At 42.2% G+C, this 16,343-nt stretch overlaps 2 protein-coding genes across 4 annotated transcripts in view; one reads left to right on the forward strand and one right to left on the reverse strand.

Annotated features, from left to right (window-relative positions):
* The first annotated feature begins 514 nt into the window (after window positions 1-514).
* On the forward strand, window positions 515-10,901 carry cckar (cholecystokinin A receptor). Of its 3 annotated transcripts, none has more exons than XM_082527517.1 (6): window positions 515-1,035; window positions 1,165-1,304; window positions 1,863-2,114; window positions 5,134-5,395; window positions 5,850-5,977; window positions 6,232-10,901. In XM_082527517.1, exons 2-6 carry the CDS (start codon window positions 1,178-1,180, stop codon window positions 6,819-6,821), a joined length of 1,359 nt encoding a protein of 452 aa, XP_082383643.1. In that variant the 5' UTR covers window positions 515-1,035; window positions 1,165-1,177; the 3' UTR covers window positions 6,822-10,901. The 3 variants fall into 3 exon arrangements, with proteins under 3 accessions (XP_082383643.1, XP_082383642.1, XP_082383641.1); XM_082527516.1 differs by having other exon boundaries at window positions 516-1,035; window positions 1,116-1,304; XM_082527515.1 differs by having other exon boundaries at window positions 516-1,035; window positions 1,158-1,304.
* rbpjb (recombination signal binding protein for immunoglobulin kappa J region b) overlaps window positions 10,303-16,343 on the reverse strand; it is a 54,000-nt gene continuing 47,959 nt past the window's right edge. The window contains exon 11 of the mRNA XM_082527514.1: window positions 10,303-14,715. Coding sequence (XP_082383640.1) covers window positions 14,391-14,715 — 325 coding nt within the window. The 3' untranslated portion in view covers window positions 10,303-14,390. The remainder of the gene's footprint in view (window positions 14,716-16,343) is intronic.

Consider the following 16,343-nt stretch of genomic DNA (forward strand, 5'->3'; position numbering starts at 1 on the left):
AGCATCTCTGTCCAGACTAAGCAAACCTGCTCAGCATGAGATGTTTTTGAATGCGCTCCATTAATAAACTGCCGAGGCTCATGATTCTGGAGGATAACTGGAAATGACCCAAATGATATAACTGCATCTGTTTAACTGGAGGTGAAATAGAAAAAAAAAATCTTCATGTTATTTGCTGTGGTCTCACATCTGGCCAGATGCACCTGAGATAGCCTATTAGTTCTCTGCTCTTCACTTCCTTTGTTTGTTTGCTTTTTTTGCAGGTGCTGCTGTAACCAGACTAAACGGGGTTTGTGTCGAAGCGGCTTTAAATAATAACAGATTACAGCAGAAACCCACCCAAAACACCACCAACTGCTTCTGAGAACCGTGAACAGCTTTCTCTCTCTCTCTCTCTCTCTCTCTCTCTCTCTCTCTCTCTCTCTCTCGCTATTAAGAATTTCATCAAACAACTCCCAAGACTATAATTATGACTTGTCTCTTCTCGTGTGAGGGAGTGAAACAATAGTCAGTGTGACTGACTTCTAAATATTGGAGCTGGCGATAACGACAGCCTGCTCCTCCACCCGTCAGAACAACTCAAACTAGAGTAAAAGGTAAGAGCTCCTCCAGTCCTGCAGTTCCACGGTGAAATTCGGGCGGGGGGGGGGGGGGGGCGTGGGATATATGGATAGCCGACGGCAGGTGAAGGACTGCAATTCGGTACATTTGAATTTTTGACGTTTTGGCTTCAACCTTCCTCCAAATGAGCCGGACTATAATCTATCAGCCCTTCTTATCTCTCCCTCTCTCTCTATCAGTGCCATGGTTTGACACGTGGTGATTTAAAGAAAAGGAGGAGGGGGGGGGGGGGGGGGTCCAAAGAGGCGGGCTGAGCTTTCAAGAGCGAGACCCTTCCACATGCTGTCAGGAGTTGGAAATGTGGAGCACCAGAGGAGCCCAGCACGCTACGCCGAGAGCGCACGGGAACTTGTAGAGAGCAGTCCTGCTCTTATTATTGTCATCCCCTCTACTTTTTATTTCTCGTTAAATAAGGTAATAATAATAATAAAATCACTATGGATGCTTAGTATTTCTCCGTGCAAATACCCTGGAGCATTTTTCTTTTCTCGAAGGAGCATTCCGGTTGATGTTCATATGACTGATTTCTACTCGAGGCTATAGGAGAAACTGCGAAATGGAGACGTTTACAATCCACGACATGCTGATAAACTCAACGGACCTCAACAGGATTTTGTGCAGTTTTGGGATCAAGAATATTTCCGAGTGCGAGAGCGAGCAAGACATCTTACCAGAACCCAAAGGTACAGCGACTTTATCCGCCAGCAAAATGCCGAGGGACATCTTGTGCAATTTTAGACCACTCCATTCAAAAGTCCGATGTTCCTTTTTTTTTAAAAATGTATTTATTTAGTTGCTCAAACCGCGTTTATTCTACTCGGGCTTGTACCGTAAGAGCGAGTGCTTTGGGCATTTTTCGTGCGTCAGTGCGCATTACGCATATGGCTCAGGTCCTTCTCAAAGCTAATGTAGTCCGCTGTATGTGAGTAGTGACACATAATGCTGTCACTGCTCACTGAGTCCGCATATGTCAAATGAACTGAACTATCTTTGTGCACTTTGAGGACTTAAATAGAGACCAAAGACGCATCAGTGGCGACGTTGTTGAGGCTAAAACCCCCAAAATGAATACAAATCCTGAAGATATTCCAGGTCTCTCTGTGGTTACAGCCTAAATGCATATGAGTGGCTATTTTATAAACATTATGGGGGGTTTTAGCACGGGCTGTGCATTCATTTAAATAAATATAGAAACTGGTATCTGTGTGCGTGTAAACTCGTACTGTGCCCCACTTCCACAGACATCAACCAGACAGTGCGGATCGCCCTCTACAGCCTCATCTTCCTCCTCAGCGTGCTGGGGAACAGCCTCATCATCGCCGTCCTGGTCAGGAACCGGCGCATGAGGACCGTCACCAACCTGTTCCTACTGTCTCTGGCCGTCAGCGACCTGATGGTGTCCCTAGTCTGCATCCCCTTCACCCTTATCCCCAACCTCATGAGGGACTTCATCTTCGGCAACGGCACATGCAAGCTGGTGATGTATTTCATGGGTACGTGTCCTCCACGATTCTTCATATTAATCGACAGCCCAAGTTGTTTATTGTTGTGATTGTTAAAACATGACTATTTTTAGTTGATTTAATCAGTTAAAATATGTCCAAATGCGTCTGAATGAACTAAATAAAGTTTCACACCAGTGCACATCTGTCCTCCAGTTCAAGGCTTCCTAACATGCCACACAAACACGACCCAGTTCCCCAGCTCTGTGAGTTATTATCGTGTTTTGAATTGTGTTGGTAATGGAATCATACAGATGCTAATTAAAGTAATCTGAGGGCATGTCCAGAGCCCGGTTCATTTCCCTGTATTTTCAAATCCTCCCGGAGCTTTAATGAGAGTCAGCTAAAAACAGCGTGGCTCAGAGATGTTCAGACACGCTGAACACGAGAGTGGAGCTTTTTTTATGAGTTTGTCAGTATAAATATAAAAATAGATAAAATCAGGGTGTATTATAAGATGAGTTCAGAAAAGGCGGAATTTGCGTTCATGCATGCACCACACCAGCAGGTTTCTGGGATATCATCGATAGTTAAAGCTGTGCAATAACGAGCAGTAATTTTGGTATCGGTCAGATATCAAGTAAATGCAATTAAATGCAAGGGCACGATACCAACACCGATACTGAAACTTTTACACTAGGAAGGCAGCTCAGATTACAAATTTTTGTAGACGTTTTAATGGCCATTAAAAAAACTTTCATTTCTACCTTCCACAATAATCAGTTAACACAACAAAACACTCATTTCAGCTTTTCATGGATTTTGAAACTGGATTTTTTTGAGACCTGAAATTGAAATCTACCCAACAGCTTCTATTGTTTAAATGTGCTATAGGCTATAAATAAAATACACATGACAGTCAACAAAAAAGGTTCAGACATTTTCCACAGTGCATGTTTGAGGTGTAATTTTATTCAACACAGCTCAGAGTAAAGATGCAAAGTATCGATCCGATAGCGGTGGTATCGATACTATCGATATTTGGATCGTTCCACACACATCTATTGCAAGTTCTTAAACCAATCATGGTGAGGTGCAAAAAATAATTGCAACTTTGCATAATCACATGGCTTCTTTTTTTTTTTCAATGAGGGGGAGAAAAATAAATAAATCGTTTCTAATTAAACGCATCCAACCGGCCAACACGAGTCTGAAAGGATCAGTGACATCAAATGTAACATTCATCCAGCCCCTCTGGACTGCACAGCCTCAATTTATACCACTGAGGCTGCACAGCTGAAGACCATGATGCATCTGCTTCCAGTAATTTAGCTCATCACCATCACCAGACATCAGGTCTCTGTTATGGAGACTTGAGGTCTCTGTTATGGAGGATGGATTTCCAAACCGGAAACAAGGGTCTAAAGATAGAGAGGGCTGCGCGTTGCACAGAGTACGAAGCCCCACAGGTAGATCTGTGGTTTGTGGTGCCGAATGGCGTCAGTGAGTGTTTGGGGGTTTCCTGTTTCTTGTTTGTTTGTTTTACAGTCAAAAAGTTTTATCATTTCCATGCAGTTAGCAGCAGATGCCACAATCTATGGAAGATTTAAACATTTTTCAAAAGTCACAATCAAAATATTTTCAAGTACTTTCAACAAAAAGCAACATAAATCTTTTTTCTTTGGAGTTTTTTGCTTTTTAAGACTCGCTGCCTCAGTTTGTCCTTCTGTGTCACTTCCTTTCAGAGTTTCATTTATCTTTATTCGGGCATTTGAAAACTTCCATACTGACAGCTTCAAAGGAGATGAGTCAGTCCCATCAGACATGTGAATCACATTTTCTCGCTGCGAGCTCTGTAATAAGGTGCATTCATTACCGATGTTGTATCTACTGCTAATATTTCATTTTCATTAAATTACACGTCCGCAAGGAAATGTGAGTTTCATTTTTCATTTAGCTCATTCCTCAAAATCACAAAGCTCTCCCGGGATTGTTGCATCATCTGTCTGTTTGTGTGTCCTCTCGGATTGCACAAAGCAGCTATTTCAAGTGCGTTTGTGCATCCTGTTGTTGTTTCTGAGCGCGCCACTGCTGCCGCGCTGACAGGCAGCGCAGGATGTGCTCTGTCGCAGCTCAGCAGTTAAATTTAATGTGGTGGAGCATTAACGTGTGCAGCGACATTACTGTAAAGTCAGTGACATGTTGTGAGGATGATTTGTGGGAGATGCAGCACACAGGGGGAGGAGAGAAAGATGACGATTAACACTTATTAATAGACGATTAGTGTTGCGGTGGCATCTTTCTAAAAAATGCAAAGCAGGTCTGTGGATGAAGTGAGAATTGGTAGTCAAAGGATTACAGATGCCTAAACTTCAGTTCTTACTTCACGCGTATTTGTTTCATTTTGACAGAACTGGGTTCAACCAGAGGAGTCGCCCCCTGCTGGCTAAAAAGAGAGCAGGTTTAAGACCCTTGGGAGCCACACTCCTCTGCTCTCTGTTTCACTATCTGGTCTTTCTCTGCTCACCTCTGTGTGTCCTGGCAAAGCAGACACAAGGCAGAGGAGACAAGCAAAGAGAAGAGAGACGTAAACATAATAAGACCAAAGTGTAAATTATCATACGAGTCATTTTGAGGCCATTTTTTAAATATACAATTTTCTAAATTTGCAGATTTAATAAATATAGATGAGCGTGGGGTAAAGCTGTCCTTTTTTATTAAGTTTACTTTTTTTATGCTAAGCTAGGTTAATGGTCTTTTGGTTGTAATTTCGTTGTAAAGAGTGAATGCACTTGTTGTGGTTTTATATGTGGTGGTAAAGCCAAACAAGTTCCGATGACTATTCTGTAAAACACACAAACACAGAGTTGCTTTAATTCTTCACGGCACAGATTAATCAAGCTGCTGATATGACAGCGTCACGCAGCTGCTGCTGGTTTGTCTGATATTCCTTTTAAAACAAATGTAACACATTAGAAAAAAATGCAGTGTTCTACATTAGTCTGTAATGATGATGTAATGAATGAAGTTTCAGCCAATCAGAACTGTGTGGATTTTCTGACCTCTGCAGGTGTCTCTGTGAGCGTCTCCACCTTTAACCTGGTGGCCATCTCCCTGGAGCGCTACAGTGCCATTTGCAACCCCCTCACCTCCAGGGTGTGGCAGACAAAATCCCACGCTGCCAAGGTCATCACTGCCACCTGGTTGGGGTCTTTTATACTGATGCTGCCCTACCCCATTTTTAGCACCCTCAAGCCCTTCACCCGCCTCAACAACAGCACTGGGCACATGTGCCGCCTGGTGTGGCCCAACGACATCATCCAGCAGTCCTGGTGAGCTGAAACTCCCCCCCCCCCAAAAAAGTGCTAAACTGTCCTTCTGAGGCATCTTCACGCTTGGATGTACTCGGCCTGAGAGGTAGCAAAAAATATCCCTTTGCTAATTTCAGATGGGCACTTTATTGATTTTCTCAGCTTGGTGCTGCTGGCGAGAGACATCTTTTTGGGAAGATGTTTATGCGAGACACAGATTTGACTCTTCAAAGTAAAAGTTTTCATTTTTCAGTTGCTGCTAATGTTGTTAATCAGTCAAGACAAATGCTGCACGGGAAGATTTAAAATTTAAATGCTCAACAATTAAGCAATTAAACGTATAAAATAGTGTAGAAGTGACTGATGAGGGGGTTCTGGTATTCACTAAGTACAAACAGTAAGAGAAACCACACATTTGAGGTATGTGTGAAGCTCATGGATTCTCTCACCCCACCCGAAATATCTTTCTTTCCAGGTATGTGTCCCTATTGTTGCTGCTCTTCCTTATCCCTGGGATCGTAATGATGACAGCCTATGGACTCATCTCAATAGAGCTCTACCGGGGCATCAAGTTTGAGATGTCCAACAGGAAAGTTGGCAGAGGTATGGTACCTGAGCACAGAAAGTAACAAAAGTTTTTAAAATGTGGTTATTTTGAATGTTAACAGTTAAAAGCAAAGATCGATTAATATGAATTGTATCTTCTCTACTTTAACATTGGGGCACTCTAGCTAAAGTTTCTGAAAACATGGGCTATTTGGGGGGGACTGCTTCACTTGCTCACTGATGGAATTGGCGGCTTTGAACTTCTTTTTTATGCTAGCGATAAATCCGTTTATTATTATCTTCCCTTGCAGACAGACAGTCCAGCACTAGCAGCATTAAGCCAGGTGACAGCGATGGCTGTTACCTGCAGCCATCCAAAAAGAAGAGTTTGACGATGAACACCGGTAGCTCCATGATGGGCCGCGTGTGTGGCAGCGGCAGCTCCACGTCCAACCTGATGGCTAAGAAACGCGTTATCCGAATGCTGCTGGTCATTGTGTTTCTTTTCTTCCTGTGCTGGACCCCGGTCTTCGTGGTCAATGCATGGCAAGCTTTCGACCGGCGTTCGGCCTACCGTCTCACCGGCGCGCCGATCTCCTTCATCCACCTGCTCTCCTACACTTCGGCCTGCGTCAATCCCATCATTTACTGTTTCATGAACAAGCGCTTCCGCCAGGGTATGCTGGCTACCTTCTCCTGCTGCAGCTGTTTCAGGAGGGGTGGTGGAGGCAGTAGCGGCTTGACGAGGTCAGCTGGAAGCAGACTAACCCAAGGGGAAGCGGGCAGACCGCGAGAAGGGCCCAAGAGCCCTGAGCAGAATGGTCACACGTCGCCAAGTGGAAGCAGCACACGCTTCACCTACACAGGCATCCGTGCATCAGCCTGGAGTGAGCTGACTTAAGTCGGATTGATCCGTCTGTGCACCAAGTGTACTGGCCCAAGTGCAAGCATAAGATGGAGAGCTGTGGTTTGTTGTTTTTGCGAAAAGCTGTCACAGTGCTTTCGAGACTAAGCAAACATGTTGCTTTAGCGCCACTATTTTAATGTGACAAGTAGGCAGAGACTGTGGAGCAGATGTGGTGTGCCGTCCGTAAAGTCACAGCTGTGACTTTATCATAAATGTTTCCATAAAGCTTGCAGAGTGGCCAAGTGATGCCTGTTCATACTTGCTTTTAGGGTCCACAAGCTTGTCGGAAAAGTGCAAAGTTCTGATGAAGCAGAGAATCAGTTTTCATTTTACTTGCTTTTGTTTTATACACGCTAGAAACTGCTTCTGAACTGTACAGTAACCAAACAGTATTTACACATGCTTCATTTGATCCACGTGCATTACGTGGGCAGCTTTTCACATAACACGCAGTGCCAAAGAGAGGTCAATTTTTATCATTTTAAATGGGTTAATTGATGCACTGAAAGTTCAATAAAGTTTTACTTTTATTTTTTTAATAGCTGATCTAAAGATTTGATGACGTTAATCCCAATAAATTACAATGGTGAAAAATGACCTTTTAAGCCAACATGACCTTTAAGCATAAATAAATAAATAAAAACCCAACTATCTTTTATAAAATGACAAATGAGAAACTAAACAAATGCGCTTTAGCTTTCATTTATAAATGACAACCACTGATTTCCAGTTATTTTGTAATGTATCCAAATGTGCTTTCTAAAGCTTTTAATATGTGTTATTCTTTGTATTATTAGAATCATTAAAGTTGTTGCGTAACAGCAAGTTTTTAAACATAAGTAAAGGCCGACTTAAAGAAAACATTTAACCTGGATATCAAGTGGCTAGCTTAGCAATTAGCAATGTTATTAATGGAAAGAAAAGTAAAGTAAAGCTATTAATGGCGGGAAACCTAGAAAAGACTATTGGTGGGAAATGTAAAACAGAGCTATTAATGGCAAGAAAAACTGAAATAAAGCTCTTAATGGTGGGAAGAGCATTAAAAAGGCTATTTAGGGCGGGAAAGTGGAATAAAGCTTTGAAGGAAAAGGCGGGAAAATGCTTTTAATGGCAGATAAAAGATACTCTATAAATACTCGTGAAGAATCCTACTATTACTGGCTCTAAAGGTCACTAATATTTTGCTGCTTTTATATGTAATTCACATGTACAAATACAAATGCAATATTTGTTTTGCAATTATGCTATTTGTGTTAAGCTATTTCAATGCAAACTAGTGCGATGATTTCTGCATAGCTAGCCTGTTACGGGAAATGACATAACAATTTAACATGCAATTCCAGATTTTATATATACATAAAAAAAAGTTCAAGCTACAAGTATAGTTTGAAGATTAGAGGGTTGTATAACGAGTTAGCAAGATGCTTTTTGTTTTTTTGTTTAGTCTGACTATATTTCCATGACAACTTATAACCTTGTCTGGGACAGGTTATGTTCAGAGCTTTAATTTAAAACTGGCTGGGAGCGTCATGTTTTTTTTTTTTTACAGTCCATTAGTGTGACAGATTCTCTGCTGAAGGAATGTATTTTATTTATGTAACCTTTAAAGCTTATTGTCACTAAAGTCCAACTGTACTGTTACAGCTGCACAAATTGTACCTTCCCACTGGAATTTACAAGTATTCATATTCAAATGATGTGAAAAATGTATAATTTTTTACTTGTTCCTAATTTGCTACCAAAATTCCCTCTATTAGTGAGACTTTAGCAATTACACCACAGATTGAAATTCAAACTTATCTAATCAGTTTTACAAAGCCAAGAATACCTAATCAATCAATAAAATTAAATTTACTTTGAGCTGGTGATTACCATGTCGGCTTTATTAGGCAGAATCTGAGCCAAAGACACTGAGTAACCTTTAATGTTTAAGTGTTGCCAGTTTAAAATTTCTGAGCGCTAAATGAGCTAACGCAAAGATGCTTAGCTCATTTAGCTTGATGTTTAGCTCGATGCTTGTGACAAGCACCTCTAGAAGACATTGAGAAAAAACAAACCCCTTATTTGCATTTGGTTATAAGATGCATTTCAATGAATCAAACAAGTGGATAGCGGAGACACGTTGCTGTTAACACCTATTATGCATCTTCGAGGTGTTCAGCTAACCACTTCAGTTCATTTTCTTACTAGCTCCACAAGTCCCACTAGAGCAGGGGTGGACAATTCATTTTCCCAAGGGGCCACATAACAAACTGGGCCCTCCACAACAGTCCCAGTTTGTTATGTAGCCCCTTGGGAAAATGAATTGCCCATCCTTGCTCAAGAAGGTCAAAGCACTAGACAAGCGCCAGTCTGGATGAAATTGAAATGTTTTTCAATGAACAATATGCTTGTATGGGGTTTTCCGGCAATTGATATCAGCCAGGACAAGGTCAGTTGCTACCACCACATCCTGCATCAATGACGTCCTCGCTGGGCACAGACCAGGAAACATTAACTATTACACCACAAAAAGCACGTTGCCTAATGTGTCCCGGACCACCAAGGCAATGGGTCTGAGTGATCACATCTCTGTGGTTGTTTACGCGTGTATATAACGCTGTCCGCTTGTGACCCGATTGCCCAAGATGCATTTCAAACCAAGTGTAAACAGGCTCGAAATGAGCTATAATATCGATATTTAGGAATTTTAAGCACCTAGCTGTGTAAACTTGTGCTTGAAAACAACATTTTATGTGTCGTCTGATCCCCACGCTGCAGATCAGCCATAACTCAATCGCTCGCTGCACAAACTGCTCTGCTGCTGTCCTTGACCCACCTCGTGGGCACGCAGGGGCCTTATCTTTTTCTGGGACTCAAAACACCTGCAACTCCTCTTCAAAGGGCCAATTCCTGGTATTATCCATCCAATTTCCAGTTAAATGTTAAATATAGCAGCACTGCTGTAGCAACTTTTTCACTGTAAATATAGCCCTAATGTTCCACTGTAAATTATTACTTTAAAGTGCAATGGCTGCGTGTTTCGTTCAATATCGAGGTAATGGGTTCAGACCTGAATGTACAAAAGTGAGTCAAGTGATTTTTATTGCTTTGTAATATACACCTGAGTTTGGCTTTGGTGGAAGATGTTGTGATCTCCTGCAAATCTGCGATCCATCGACCATATAAAGTCAGTGCGTGCGCACACTTCAGCAGAGCGATTCAGAGCTTTTAACAGCTTTAAAGACAGAGGACTTAAAGGAAAGACGATCCACTGGGAGTTCGTCAGATAAGAGCTCCATTTGGGCTTGGTAAATGCCCAAACCTCCCCACCTGCAGTCACCTTGCAGCCACCAGATGTTGAAGCGTCATTGGACGCTGTTGTTTACACACCAAATAAATAAATAAATGTCAATAATGGGTTATTTCTTCTCTTCAGCTACAATCATGATTCAAGCTAAAAATAATCAAAGAATCATCATAAAAACACACAAAGTGAGATTTTACATCACTTTTTTTTTTTATTTCTCATTTTTATGCCAATATTGCAAGTTTTTTTCTCATTTTTTTTCTTCTTTTAATGACATACAGATTTGAGCAATGATCTGGAGCTGCAATATGTACAAAAAACAAACTAACGTTATGTTATAAAAAACAAAAAAAAAAAAGAACCGTCCCCTTTGTTTTTGACGTTATTGCTAAATGTTACAAACGGCACAGGTTTCTACCATCAGCAACCCTTTGAGCACTGAGTATACTACCACAATGACACCTCTGCTTACCATTTTTACTAGAATAATACACAGATACAGTGAGAGAAGTGGAAGATAGTGGAGGGGTGTGAGGAAGAAGAGGAGGAGGAAATGATAAATAAAAGGTGATCTGCAAGCTAAGCGCAACAGGCTGCGTGTTAAAAAGGTGGGAAAAGAAGAAAATAAAGGCGAGGAAAATGTGAGTGAGGATGAAACGTGTGAGAGAAATAGAAAAGTTAGCGCTCTGTAGTGCAAACAGCCGAATAAGTCTTGAGGAGAAGTAAGGCTGAGTGCGACAGAGAAAGGGCTCCACACTCCTTTTTTTTTTTTTAACTTTTTTTTTTTTAAACACACAAACAAAAGTCTGTTTAAAGCTGCCTCTCACTCTGCCCTGTTTTTGTTTAGCAGTGCATGAAAACTACATTATAAAAGACATTTGGCATATTAGAGGATACATACATTGTTCAGAGCTCATTATTTAAAAAAAACAAAAAAACAAAAAACAGCTGCTTTTGGAGGTGTTAAAAAAAAAAAAAAAAAAAAAAAAAAGACCAGACACATGCACACAATGTGAAAAAGATCTGCAAAACAGACAATGAGATGGTGGTTTGTTGCTTTTTTTCCTCGTGAAAAAGCTTTATCGAAAGTTAAAGAAGGCATGTAACATTTTTCTTTTTTTAAAAATCACCCCTCTAATCTGGTTACGCGTATCCTCCCTTTGTCCCTTAAAACTCCAGATGTTTTAAGAGAGAGAAAAAAAACAAAACAAAACTGTAAACCAGCTCGGATTGTCAAGGCGACACATTTTCAGAGAAAAGCGTGCATCACCCCCTTATTTGTGTGTGTTAGTTTACAACAAAAGTGGCGAAGCTGCTCTGTAGCCAAAGGGGAGGAAGGAGGAGGATGGGTGGTCAGCCTAAAGCGGCGGAGGCGATGCAGACGCTGAATTTAGAGCTCGAAGACAAAGAAGTTAAAAATCTACAGTTCAGATTTCGTGACCTCCATCCTGCAGAATAAAGGGCTTTGGGGCGGGGAGGGCTGGACCTGCAGCTCGACACGCTGCAGAAGAAGAAGCGCCAAATGTTGGGTTTTTGATGCTACGCGGCGGCAGCTGCAGCACCTTCTACGACTTCCTCCACGTTTCCAGGACAAACAGGAAGCGGCCAGACTCAGGCAGCACGGCCAATAATGCACTTTTCTAGGTTTTTTTTCCGTTTTTAATTCTTTTTTTGTGTGTGGACATAAGACAAGGGGAAACTTTGTACCAATAATTTAAAAAATATCAATATTACAATATAAAACATTTAACATTAACGACACACAGGTGGGCAAGAACGGCAAAATGGGGGAAGAAGGGGGAGGGGCATAATTTAAACTTTTCTCTTATTAATATTTTTATTTTTTTATTTTATTTTTTACATGGAAGCGTGTGGTGGTGGGGGGGGGGGCAAATGAGTCTGCGTGTTCCTGTTTCGAGGGCGCGAATAAGAAAAACTGAAATACTTCATTAAGCACGCATTCAAGTCACAGTATTGTTCTTTGTATACAGTTGTACTGTAATACTGCGATCACAAGTATTGCCTTTGAATGTTTTATCCACATTTATCAGACGTTTAGATCCCGGTGGAAGACATTTAAAAAAAAAAAAAAAAAACACCAATAAAAGTTGTTTTTTCCTTTTTCTCGTAGAGGACGCGGAGCGAGTCTGACTCAATACACCGATTACAGCGACTGTATATGAAACACGCACGCACACATACACATATATATTTGCTGGCTGGTGAACTAGTGCTCAGGCGGACAAAACCCGAAACGAAAACAAAAACTGATGAGATGACCTGTACAATATTGCTGTTATGTTTTGGAAATGCACATTTTCAGTAATACACTTTTAGAAGGCCTTTATAACTCCTACAGGTCTCGCCATCGAACATGAATGAGTGCAACTACTCGGACAGTGAGTTCACAATGTACACACGCTTGCTCGGCCAACATATTAAACCACAGGACTTTTTTTTCTTTAAAGAAAAATAACATTGAGAAAAACCAAAGAAGAAGAAGGCTGAAAAAGAGCTTACAGTGCTCGTGAGACGTTGTACCAAAAAGTGAGAAGGTGCCGGGCACCAGTGTGAGAGTTTAAAAAAAAAAAAGTGGGTTATTGTACTTGTACACTGGGAATGAAGGCTCCCTTCAGAAGGCTGCTCTGCACGGGGAAGGTGGTTGGAGAGCCGCGGCGATGAGCTCCAAACAGCAGAGAAGCGAGGCGTCGGCTTGCTTTTGTGCTATGCACAGGTTCTCCCAAGGTGAGTAAACAGCATATAAGAAAACTGAAGTGTTTTTCCTTCTTCTATTTGAAGTTTTCAGTAAGGCCACATCAAATTGAAAGTGTCTTTTTCCCCCCCTCTGTTGTTTTTTGTGTTTTTGGAGATAAATGCCACCAGAACTACAGCACGGACTGGAAGACACCTTTGCTAGGTGCAAGTTTCGAGACACTACATTATTGGATACGTTAGCAGTGACAGATAAAGGATATTATCAGATATGTGACTGGCTTACCTGTATACACAGTAAGAATATACAGTACTAAGGCTATCCTTTGAAGTCGAAGACTACGCTCGGTACATTAGTTTGAAAGCGGCAGACGGATTTGCTCTCGCAGAAGACCGCTTTCGTGTTCTGCAGATGTTGCTATGGCTCCGTGTGACATGTACTGATGTGTATACTTTCCAGGAGACACAGCGCACACAGAGTATTGCAGGCAAGGCAGAGGCGTTGCTTAAAGCTTTTCTTTTTTTTTTTTTTTTTTTCTTAAAGACTTCATTAAAAACCAATGATAAAAATAGGCCCTCTGAGGTTTGTCCCCTTTCAAAAGCAAAAAAACAGAACAAAACAAACAAAAAGATCTTTGCTTATGTAAAATCTTAAAAAAAATAAAATAAAATAAAAACCCAACCCAAGACTTCAGACTTTTCCCCAAAAAGAAGAAGCAAGTATATCAAAATGAAACCCAAAAAAAGGCGTTTGAAGTAAGGTCACAATAACATACAGGTTGGGATTTTGGACCTCGAAGGGGAGAAAAAATAAAAAATAAAAATAAAAACAAAGCCCAAGCTCAGAGGAAGAATAGAAACTATTTGGTAACAAAAGTGTACTATATGTTTAATACAAAAAAAGGTATGGAGAAAAATGTACCTTTACTAAAGCTTATACAAGATCCTTGGTCCATAAAAACTATGTTATCGTCACGTTTTATGTGTGTCCCTCTGCATCCTTGCACTCCCTCCAACAACAACACATCCAAACCACCCCCGCCCCCACCCCTGGTAAGGGTTTCAGACGTGAATGTGAGAAACAAAAAGGAATAATTACAAAAAAATTAAAACGGAGCGGGGAGGATAAAGGGGAGGTGGGATGCACACGGTGGATGTACTGTTGTTGTGGTTTCCGTCCTCACAGCTGTAGAAAGGTGCTGGTGCTCTGAGCCTGCAGGAATTCACTCATTCCCAACACCAGAACTGGACAGGCAGGTCCCTAAAGTAACCACAGGAGAAGAGAGTGGGGGGGCTGGGGTGGGGAGGCGTGTCAAGGAGCACTTTATATACGTTTATTCCCATCAGCTGACAACGTTGTGATGTCACTCCTTCAGATTTCCCTCTGCGTAGGGCTCCTCTGTCCCACCGATTCTTTTGTTTTGTTTTCCTTTGCAGCTTCTTTGTATCCAAAATGAACGCAGCACTTTTAGAGTCAGTTTTGTTTATTTCCTATAGTCTTCATATACCTCAGGGTATATTTGCTCTCAAGGCATGTATGAGTGCCCCCCCCCATGTGTGCGTTAGGAGACCACGGCTGCGGCGGTGGAGGAAGAAGACGTGACTCCTGCGTTGGAAGTGCTGTTGGAGCCGTAGACGCTGGAGCCGGCCTCCTGGCTGCTGTTGCTGAGCAGGCCCGAGTTGCTGGCCCGCAGGATGGCGCCGGCGGCGCTGCAGTGTGGCCTCGGTCCCGGCTCTGGCGTGTAGGTGAAGGTCAGTGTGGTGGAGTAGATGATGCCGTCGTTCCTCACCAAAGTGACGGGCACCTGGACGGGCTGTCGCACCCAGCGCCAGCCCTCGCGGAAGGCGGAGATGTCGGGCACCACGCACAGCATGCTCTCGGCACACCTGCAGGGAGACACGATGATGGAGTCACACTGCAGGAAAGACTCCGTCTGGAGTTAGGGTGGAGCTTCTATTCGTTTTTACTTTGACTTTATAAGGATTAGACCAAATCAGTGAGTCACAAGGAGCTCACGCTTCAGTAAATCAGCTCTCTGTGGATTTTGGAAAATTGGGTTTTTACATATAAGAAACATAACACTGAAAATCAACTCGTAAAACCATTTTGGGATTCCTGGTTAATTCAGCAAACATGACCGAACCATAACAAACCCATTACTGCCATAAAGCAGTGCTGTTTACAGATTCTCCAGCTCACACATGGCATAATGTACAGTGAGTAATATATCAGCTGACAAATTCCCTGCTGCCCAACGTTATCACCTATAAGTCTAAATATATACCTAAATATATAGGCCGCCTACAGGGAGGAGGTGGATCGTCTGGCTGAGTGGTGCGACAGAAACAACCTGCTGCTTAACACCGAGAAGACCAAGGAGCTCATCGTGGACTACAGGAGGAATGCTGACCCACATCCACCCATCCACATTAAGGGGACGGCTGTGGAGCGTGTGAGCAGCTTCAAGTTCCTGGGAGTCCACATCTCCGAGGATCTCACCTGGACGACCAACTGCTCCAAGCTGGTCAAGAAGGCTCACCAGCGTCTCTTCTTCTTGAGGACTCTGAGGAAGAACCACCTGTCCTCAGACATCCTGGTGAACTTCTATCGTTGCACCATCGAGAGCATCCTGACCAACTGTATAACAGTCTGGTACGGGAACTGCTCTGCCTCGGACCGGAAGGCGTTGCAGAGGGTCGTGAAAACTGCCCAGCGCATCGCCGGAGCACCACTTCCTGCCATAAAAGACATCTACAGGAAGCGGTGTCTGAAAAGGGCTGGGAAAATCATCAAAGACCCCAGTCACCCATCACATGGACTCTTCACCCTCCTGCCCTCTGGGAGGCGCCACAGGAGCCTCCGGACTAAGACCACCAGGTACCGGAACAGCTTCTTCCCCACAGCTGTCAGACTCCTGAACTCTGCCTCCTGACATCTGACCCACGTTAAACTCATGGACTGAACATACACACACCCACAATGGACAACTGTACCCTCAAACACACAATAATAACATGGACTGAACCACCACTCACAACCACTAGCACTTTATATAGCCTCTGTAGAAACTATCTACACCCTCACTTATCTTAACTGCACTACTGTATAGCTCTGTGTAAACAATCATTCTGTACATTCGATAATTTTTAATCCTACAACTGTTTACAACTTGCATAGTTCCCATTTCTGTATAGCTGTATATCCCAGATTCTGTAAAGTTATTTATTTTATATTCTGTATAGTTTTTCATATTTATATCCTGTTCATATCCTGTACATAGCTTGTACTCACTACAGCCTGTACATACTTATAGTTATAGAATATTCACAACATACTTCATACCGTGTACATTATAACATACCATAATAGACCCATTTCTGTAATATACTTACATATCTATATTATTGCTAATATATATTGTAATATATCTATATCACTAAAGCACTTCTGGATGGATGCAAACTGCATTTCGTTGCCCTGTACCTGTGCATGTGCAATGACAATAAAGTTGAAT

The sequence above is a fragment of the Aulonocara stuartgranti genome (genome assembly GCF_965226115.1).
Source record: "Aulonocara stuartgranti genome assembly, chromosome: 3".
NCBI classification, from domain to species: domain Eukaryota; kingdom Metazoa; phylum Chordata; class Actinopteri; order Cichliformes; family Cichlidae; genus Aulonocara; species Aulonocara stuartgranti.